Below are 9,800 nucleotides of genomic sequence, written 5' to 3' on the forward strand. Positions count from 1 at the left end.
AAAATAAAATTCATGTAGCAACAAAGAATATCCTGAAAGGAATCCTTTCAAAGTCTGTATTAATTCAGCCTTAATAAACCTTTCAAAAATATCTCTACTTAAAACTTACAAACTATAAACAAAAAAGTTCAAGTTACTAGGTCTATTGATTAAACAAAAATGTGATTTTAGGAAATAAGTTCAAAATAAATCTGCAAAATTTGGGGTGGTTTATGATTTTGGTTTTCCATTTAGAGTAATCCCCCAAGGTCACCAGGAGCCCTATAATTTCTGCCAAAGCATACTACCTTACTCATTTGAAAACAAAATGTGAAAACTTATCTATGTAAAACTGGCCAGCTGACATTTTATTAAAACTCCATCCAAAACTAACATTGTACAGTGTCATTTGTGGAAAATACCACTCAATCAACAGCATGATCTAGAAAGATATCCAATAGCAAAAACAATTCTCAAAATGCTGCTGCTCTAAGAACATAAATTACCATAATCTTTCTGACTACCATCATCTTCTATGCTGTTAAAAATATCACTGTATTTGTTCAGTTTTATAAGGTCTTTTTTTTCCTCTTTTTTCCCCCAACCTGCTCAATAAACAATCTTCTATAAAGATTTGCAAAATCAAAAAACTTAGCCAAAATATCTTAGATACCTAGCCTAAAGCTTTTTTCTTTATGATCACATTATAGATTCACCTATTATTCGATTTTACTTTGTTTAGGCCTATATGGTTGCCTAAATATCACTGTAAAATTGAAACACCATGTGTGGGGTCTCCAATTTAACAAATGTTTTGTTTAGTGAACTAGGGACAGATATGTAAGGACTCTTCATCTATTCTTTTATGGTGAACAACTTTTAAGAGAGGTGAGCAAACAAACTGTGCAAGCAGAATCACAGGACTATTTGAAACAAACTGCCAGATACAGCAACAAAAACTATGACAATTAGGATAGGGTGACTAAGCAAAAGCAGTATATAATCTTTAAAACTTAAAAACCTGAGCCCTGCTATCAGATTTTGCCAAAGGAAACCAAATGAAAAGCTAAAAGATTATGATACAAGATGAAGTTTAAAAATCCCACTCAGCATAAAAGATTCATGCCAATTTTTTCACATATTCATTTCTTAGGTCATTAAATACCATATATTATCAAGTTTAACATCCACCAAATCAAAGAAGCATCTTGGGTTCAGAGATATTAAAAGGAGAAAACATATGTACATCTTCGAATCATTGAGATATAGTAATTGTTTAGGGCCAAGGGAGGAGCTAAGAACTAAAAAGACTATTTCAGAAAAGTTAACCTGGCACATTATTGATTTCTTTCTCACTAGAGATGTTGAAAAATAATACATTAATGTGAAGGTAACTATTTTAAATATTTTTGTTATAGAGTTTGGATTTCCTTGAAACACAGCAGAGGAAAATTCAAATGATCTACAGTACCCTTAAAGTTTTACTTTGTAGAGCTTAACAAGAAAAGTAATATAAATAAATATCGATCGAATCATTACATTGTACACCAGAAACTAATAAAATGTTGTATGTCAAGTATACCCCGATTAAAAAAAAATTTAAAAAAAAAGAATGTAACAGGGTAGAGAAAAGTGACAAGGGGCATAATATAAATTAGAGATAGAGACTACTCTGAAAGTACACACCTTACTAATCTTTTCAAAGTATTGGTTAGTTTCTTTTACGTCAAATAAGTGGCCTTTTATGCTAGCTATATTATAATTAAGGCATGCATTGCACTTCCAGTGACATTCAACACTTATTTAACATCTGCTGATGTTAAATGACTTCCATATATCGAGTTTAAGGTATGACAATACCCTCTTATGGGAACTCCTGACCGAAGGCTGTTATTTATAAAGCCCCAAAACACAATCATTAGATTCATTTCCACATACGCAGTATGGCACAGCAATAAATCAACTAAATTGACAATAATATCTTGAATGGAAATGTTTTTTGAGAATAAAGGCTATAATACACAGATCTTACCTTTTCCCAATTCCAGCTGCCTGTTCTTCGATGAACACAATCTGGGAAAGAGGAATGGCCATGCAGCATTCCTAGGAGGAAACAAAGAGAAAGCACAGTTCATATGATTAGTTAAGAGATCCTGGGTTTATAGCATTTAAAAAAGTGCCAAGTACCTTTAAGATATTTAATAAAAACTAATGTGATTTTATTTCTTAAATAAATCTAAGGAAACATTGAAAGAAAAACAACATCGTGGTGGCATTTTACTTCATGGAAGAAAGTAAAAAAGCAGCTGTAACTACCTTTGCTTTTACAGTAGGTCCATCTTTTAAAAGGCAGTATTTATACAAAACTTTTTACATACAATATATTTACATGTAAAACAAAAAACAGAACTGGTAAAGCAAAATAACTTTAAGGAATATGTTCTTTATAATTTTCTATACTTCACTCACCCACTCACAATAAATTTTTAACAGAAAATACTAATGTAGCTTCCCTTTATTAGTACATTTAATTTTTTAAATTATTATAAATGGCATTTAATAGCTGGTCTAAGGATTTCTAAATCAGCCTCTTTATATGATAATCAAAAAATTATACTAAGATTAATTTATAAACATATGGTTTAAAAACACATACTCCTCCAAAAAAGATTTCTTTCCAAAAGCATTAGACATTAACAGTTATAAGGCACGCATTAACAAGGACAATATCACCATTAAGGGGGCAAAAATTGGTTCCTGAAGAGCAAAAGAAGTCTTAGATTTTGCAATGGTAGTGGCCTTTCAAAGAGCCTTGGTAAAGTATATAGTTTATCTGTGGAATTAAAATTACATGGCAGGGGCAGCAATTATAAAAATAATATATAAGAGATTGTTTATTTTATTGAAATTTATACACACACATTTTCAAGTTAAAGCTCTTTGGAATACTGAAATCATCTCTGTACACATAACTTATTCTCTCTTCCTATAAATGAAAAAACAGAGAGGTTTCTCTTCCTTAGAGTCTGTCCTTCTCAATAGTCTAGGTAAAAGCATGCACTTGCCAGCAGTCCCATTGTCCTTGTTCTCAACAACAACCAGCAGAATGGGTTGTTTTGAGGACGAATGAGTTTTTTTCTAAGGACTCCTGACAACTGATGGAAGAATTGTTCCTGTTAAACAGGGGACATTCAGCCATAGGATCTGACTGGTGTTTAAAACACAGGAGTCAACACGATTCTCTATTCAGTAACTCAGGACTTTTCTGGAGCTGAATGAGGGACAACACTCTAACTCTTCTATCTCTATTCCATTCAGAGAAATTATATGGGACACACTCTGCTGACACTGTAAAAATGAAAATTTGTTTCATCTATTTGTTGAATTTTTTATAGTTCTGTCAGAAAAGAAAAAGAAAAACTTCAGTGATTTAAAACCTAAAACAGGTGTAAAAAACTCTCACGTGATTTTTCTGATCTCTCCAAATTAAGCGGTGTGTACTAAGAAGGAGGGTCCCAGCATCGAATTTTATCTAGAAAGACAAGATAATCACAAAATATTAATAATATATCACTCTGTGTGGTCCAGTTTTTCCTCTTCACAAATGACATAATAATAAGTTAATCATAAATTGACACTTTAGAATTAGGCTTATCACAAATTAAAGAGAAGCAATTTTGTACACTTCATAAGTTCTATGAATGTGTATATATGTATGCATATATATAATAATATATAGACATTACATATATGTGTACATATATATTATATATGTGTACATATATATATTATGTGTGTGTATGTGTTAATAATAGAGGAGTGCTTAAATCAAGTATGATAGATTCATACTATGGATTCCATACAGAGGTTAAAAAGAATAATGAGGTAGAGCTGTTTAGACTATCATGTAACTCTAAGACATCAAGTTAGTGGGGAAAAAAAATCAACTTACAGTATATTATACACGACGATAGGTAGGTAGATAGACAGACAGATAGAGCGACAGAATTTCCATATTCCCCAAACTACATGTGAGATATATACATGTGTGTGTAAGTAGTAGAAAAAGGTCTAAATAGACTACTCGATGGTCTGTTAACAATGATTATCTGAGAAAAAGTGTGAGGAACAGGAAGAAGAGAAGCAAAGCGCCCTTTTTCCAATCTTCACTACTGCTTGAGTTTAACAATGCGATTGAAATCGTGTGTAACATTCACACATATAATTTTTTAAAATAATTTTAAATAGTAAGAAAATCCAGAAATAGACACAAACGCATACAAAAATAAGTGTGAATGGAGATTTAACCAATGGCACTGGGAAAACTGGGTTGCCCAGTAGGAAAAACAAACATTAAGTTGGATTTATACCTAATATACCGCACCAAAATAAATTCTAGATGGATCAAATATCTGAATTAAAATAAAAATTATAAAAGTACTAGAAAAACTCATGAGATAATTTTTTAAATAATCTGAGAGAAGGTCTTTCTAAGAGAAACAGTAAACCCATTAGCATGAGAGGAAACAATTGACAAATTCAACTCCACATACACACATGCACACAAATTCGTCATGGCAAGGGCAAAGACAGACTGCAAAAAATAACTAACATCAGAGACAAAGGGCTAATTTCCATAATATATAAAGTACACTTAAAAACCAATAATAAAATAGCCTATAATCCATTAGAGAAATAGGTAAAGACTATTTACAGAAAGTTCACAGGAAAGGATCTACAAATGGCTCTTAAACCCATTAACAAATACTCAACTTTATCTTAATGATATCCTATTAATGATGAGAAAAAGGCAAATTAAGGGACCATCAAGATTCCCTTTCATCCATGAGACTGGTAGAAGCCTAAGTTTGATAAAACAGTACTGGGGAAATAAGCATTTGCACATATTGCTGAAGGGCCAACCTCTATGGAGGGCAGTGCATTAATACCTATCAAAAATACAAATATACAAATCCTTTGATCTAGTAATTGCACTTCTAGGAATTTATTCCATGGATAAATTCACACCTGAGTACAATGATACACTACTATGTAATCCACTGCTGTTTGCTAAAAGTAAAAGTAGCAATTTAAATGTCTATCAAAAGGGAAGAGTACATCCACACAAAGGACTACTCAGTCCTTAAAAAGAAGGTACTTACTGTATTTGATAAAATCTAAAGAGCCATTGACTGTTAGACTATTCTGATTCCAGAGTTGTTAAAATGTGGGGGAGAATATGCATTTAAAATTGATGATATATGGTAAATTCTCCACATTAAAAGAAAAAAGTAAGAGTCGAACTCGATGCATAGTATATTATAAATTTATATTTTAAAAAGAAAAAATATTTTATACAAATACCTATATGTGACACATACAAATCTCTATGCATGCACAGCTCTAGAATGATGCACTCATGGCCTCTGATGGGGATCTGGGTGACAAAGACAGGGTAGGAAGGAGATTTTTTAACTTTATACTTTTTGTGGGTTTTGAATTTTTATCATGGGATTGTGTCACCTACTGAAAATATAAATGTAACAATGGTTTTTAAAACTATAATACAATCACAAAAAATGCCAGCTAGGTCTTTAGAACTAATACTTTAATCCTCATAATTTGTTATTATGCACTGAAAATTATGTAAATAAGCAAATTTTAGAGTTGGAACCCAAGAGATTAATAAATCAAACCACTTAATTTCTGTTAAAAGCAAGAAATATATTGGAAGTTTCTATTAACTCTAATTACTAGAAAGTAGAAATTGCCTTAAGGTAGGACATGCTTATATCCTTTTGAGGAATAATTCATTATTTCAAAAGTTATATGGCTGGTCCCATTATAAGGCTGCCTTACAACATAAACTCGAAGAAAGCATTTTAGTGAGAGTCTAATTTACTACAAATGATAATCCTTTTGAGTTTAAACTAACGTGGTTAAAATATCTGTCAAGTAAATGACTGACCGATTAGAACATTATCACGGTTCTAATTGTTCTTAAGTAAAAATAACTATAAATGTATGTAGTAGATATTTATATGTTATGATACTCTCATTAATTTAGAAAGAAGTAGGTTTCAAAATTGTATACATAGCATGATTATACATGCACACAGAATATGCCAAAAGTAATTCTTTATTGGTAATAGGATCACTGATTATTTCAACCTTCTTTTGGCCAATATTTAACAACTTTATTATTTGTCTAACAAAAAAAGATAAAGAAATTCGTTATAGGCATATATAACTCTATTTAACTCTAAAATGTATGTTAATTATTTTTGTTAGACATGCAGAAACACTCTTTTGTCAAAAAAGTCTGTGTAATAAAAAATCAACACTTTTGACAAGAGTAAGGTATGACTATATTATAAATATTTTAATATTAGTATTAATATGGTTAATAAGCTTTAACAGTAAGAGACCTACTGAACCATCTAATTTAAATACTGTGAGAGATTATTCAATACCTCAAAGAAAAGACTTTATAAATTCCATTTTTTCCTCTGAATCAGAAGTAAAACATACATACGCCTGGCACTTAATTCAGTTTGGCTTCAAATGTTTTAGTTAATCTTGTGTATGTAAAACCTAATAATGGAGTTTGAGATATTTTTAAAAATCTCTCTTTTGCCAATGAGTAAAATTTCCCTTTTCCAACAGCAAATATCTTATTAATTTGAGAGTACATGATGCTACAGTAGAGCATAAGAGTTCTGATTAAGAAACTACACTTTATCTTACTGAAATCAACACATAAGGATGTGAATTTAAACTGAAGCCAGAGTACATCCTCTTGCAATGTCAACTGACAATGAGCAAACACAAAATGTTGCTGCTGTAAGAGAAGAAATTGTGTCACAGTTCCCTTCAGGGATTCCAAGGGATTATGAGCTAAACCTGATAGACAAGTTTAGGCTAGTTTGCTTCACCACTCAGAGCTAGAATAATTTTAACTTCCTAAAAGTTGACCTAATTTGGCATTCAATGAATAAGTTCTTACCCTGTTTTATTTGTTAACATATTTTTCTGTTATAAAATACACCATTGAAAACCTGGAAAATATTTTAGTCTAAAAAAATAAAATATGCATGTGTATATATGTGGGTACATGTGTGTACATGTGTATAATCTTTAAATAAAATGAGATCACGATATTTATAGTTTTCTAACTTGCTTTTTTCACTTAGCAGCGTATTATTAGCAATTCCTCATGCTGATGAGGGCATGTCATATTAAATTAACCAATCCCTATAGAGGACATTCAGAATGCTTCTAATTTTTCCCTATACATAATAATACATAACATATACAATAATGCTGAGATCAGCATCCTCATTCACTATATGTTTATGCATCTCTATTTTCCAAGGGTAAATTCCTAAAGGTGAAATAGCTAGATGAAAGAAATATTTTCTAAATCTTCTAGTATATGCTGTCAACGTGCCACTTTATATGCTAATCTTCTTACATTATTTTTAAATTAGCTGAGGCTATAGTAGCTTCTGTGAATTGAAATAAACGACCTGTCTACACCACTTATGAAAATAACACATGATCCAGTCATAATGGGCCTGTGAAAACCGTGCCTGTATAAACAAGTAGGCACAGATTTATTCACAAGAGGCAGTTGGTTGTGGGAAGAGAGCAGTTCATTCTAGCTCCACCAATTACTGATGTGTGACCTTAGACAGGTCACAATTTTCTCAACTTTCAGCTGAAGTTCTCAGTGTCCTCATCTCTGGGAAGATTAACTGTATTAAATATTATATAGTCTGGCACTGGAGTCTGCTGTATTTTTGAAGCGTGGCATCATGGTGAACAAAGCAGAGATTTTGGGAGTTTGATCAATAGAGATTTAACTTCTGTCTCTCCTGATAACTGTGGACCTTAGGCAAGTCACTTTCTGAAAGTTTATTTTCTCATTCAAGAAAACACCTCATACGCTCACAGAGAGAGTTAAAGAGGTTGTTTGTATATAAAGTTCCTGGCACATAGTAGGTGCTCTAATTGTTCAGGTTTTTTTTTTAATGTATTTCATATCGACAATGAGTGAGAAGATACAAGGATGAGTAAGGCACACTTCCCGCCCTCCAAGAGTGTCCAACTGGTCTATTAGACAGCCTTGTGCACGCCTACCCAAGAAACGTGTCGGGATGCAGAGCTGGGAAGGCTAAGCAGTCTAGACTGCAGTGCCTAGACCAAGGGGGCAATTGAGAGATTCTGAAAGGGAATTTGATCAGATCTGGAGGCTGATGTGCAGCTTCCTAGAGTCTTCAGACTACGTGAGGTCTGGGAGCCTTCCAGCAGATGGAGGAAGCCAGGACACAGGACTTTCCCCCAGGAATCAGTCTGGCCCGTGGTCATACCAAGAACAGCTCAGCAAATGACAGTAGATTCCGCCCAGGGACCACAGTGGTGGGTAGACTTGTCTTAAAGCTCTGCTTCAATTTCAAGACATCTACACCCCTCCTTCACCAACCCTGCATCTAGAACTGTTAAGAATTCTTGACTAGATCAAAGGGTCTCAACTAAGTTTTTCTTAATCCTCTGATATCTATATCTACTTATCTGTTAAAATAAGGAGCAAAAATTCAAAGAAAAAAAAAACAGAATTTGCTGGTTTGACAATGGTTTTTCGTATACAAGTACTAATAGTTTTAATTTTATATTGTTTTAAATATATCACAATTATGTGTCAGCCAAGGTGTTCCTAATTTGCATATGGGAATTACACAGAATAGAGTGTGGTGCTCTGCAAAATACATGACTTCCAGGAAGGAGTGGCTTTAAAGGAGTCTCTGAAGACCAATCTACCACTGCCAGCGTTCAGTTCAGAGAGTTGGGGCTTCATCATACCCGCTGTGGGAGGGGAGGTTGATCATGCTTCCCATTTAAGACAGTCCTAAGGGGTAACCTAGGTTTATAAAACAAAAACATTTAGCTGTCACTCCAACCAAAAGAGAGAAACTCAATCTGAGAACAAGTTAATAAAACTGCGTGAGGCAGTAAAGGGTGTAAGTACAAAATAATTTAAGAAAAAGACCTTGGCTCAATAACGGCAACACTACACGGAAAATGCCCTACGGGAGGGAGAGCACCTGGGTCAGCGGTGCCTCCTGATCGCAGTGTAACCCCTGCCCTCCATTTCCCAGGCGGAAGGAAGCCGCAAGCTTCTGAAAGCACCGAGCAGGGAAAGCCATGAGTCAAGGAACCTATGCAAAGGTAAAAAAAAGTTTCATTAACAGAACAAGGATGGAGAAATAGCAAGTGAAACTTCTGGAAACTAAAAATGGATTTCTAATTTTTTTTCTATTTCCAGCTTAAACATTTCATTCAGGGCAGGATGACTGCAGTTTGATTGAAGTCTCCACAGATTGTTTAATTATAGTTAATATTTCTCCTCTCATTTTGCAAATGTATCTAAATTTTATGCTTGGATTACAAGGCACGGCCTACTACATGAGTTTACAAAACAAACGCTCAAAACTCCTTTCTAAAGTAATTAAAAAAAAACAAAAACAAAAAAAACCCTTCAGCATAGGCGTTCCAAAGAGACACTGACACCTCCTCAGAAGTCCTCTCATGGCAATCTGTTCGCGGCTCTGGCCAGGACCCAGAGCCCGAGGTCCGCCGGTGGCGGACCGTGAGCTCAGCGGGCTAACACAGGCGGGGCTGGCGGGCCCGCACCACGCCGAGGTCGGCGTCCGAGGGGCCCTGAGACCGCGCGAAGGGGAGGACCGTGGTCATCGCCGCCCTGAGCGCGTGCGGCAACGGCCCCGGCCCGCGCAGGCTGTGCCATTCTGGGGAAGATTCCG

At 34.2% G+C, this 9,800-nt stretch overlaps 1 protein-coding gene across 1 annotated transcript in view; it reads right to left on the bottom strand.

Annotated features, from left to right (window-relative positions):
* The window catches only part of VPS36 (vacuolar protein sorting 36 homolog), a 26,313-nt gene extending 17,107 nt beyond the window's left edge, over positions 1-9,206 (bottom strand). Inside the window, exons 1-3 of the mRNA XM_006909000.3 lie at positions 9,084-9,206; positions 3,443-3,511; positions 2,012-2,082 (exon numbers count right to left, since the gene is read on the bottom strand). Coding sequence (XP_006909062.2) covers positions 2,012-2,082; positions 3,443-3,511; positions 9,084-9,185 — 242 coding nt within the window. The 5' untranslated portion in view covers positions 9,186-9,206. The remainder of the gene's footprint in view (positions 1-2,011; positions 2,083-3,442; positions 3,512-9,083) is intronic.
* Positions 9,207-9,800: the final 594 nt, after the last annotated feature.

This window comes from Pteropus alecto, unplaced genomic scaffold (assembly GCF_000325575.1).
Source record: "Pteropus alecto unplaced genomic scaffold, ASM32557v1 scaffold413, whole genome shotgun sequence".
In the NCBI taxonomy this organism is placed as follows: domain Eukaryota; kingdom Metazoa; phylum Chordata; class Mammalia; order Chiroptera; family Pteropodidae; genus Pteropus; species Pteropus alecto.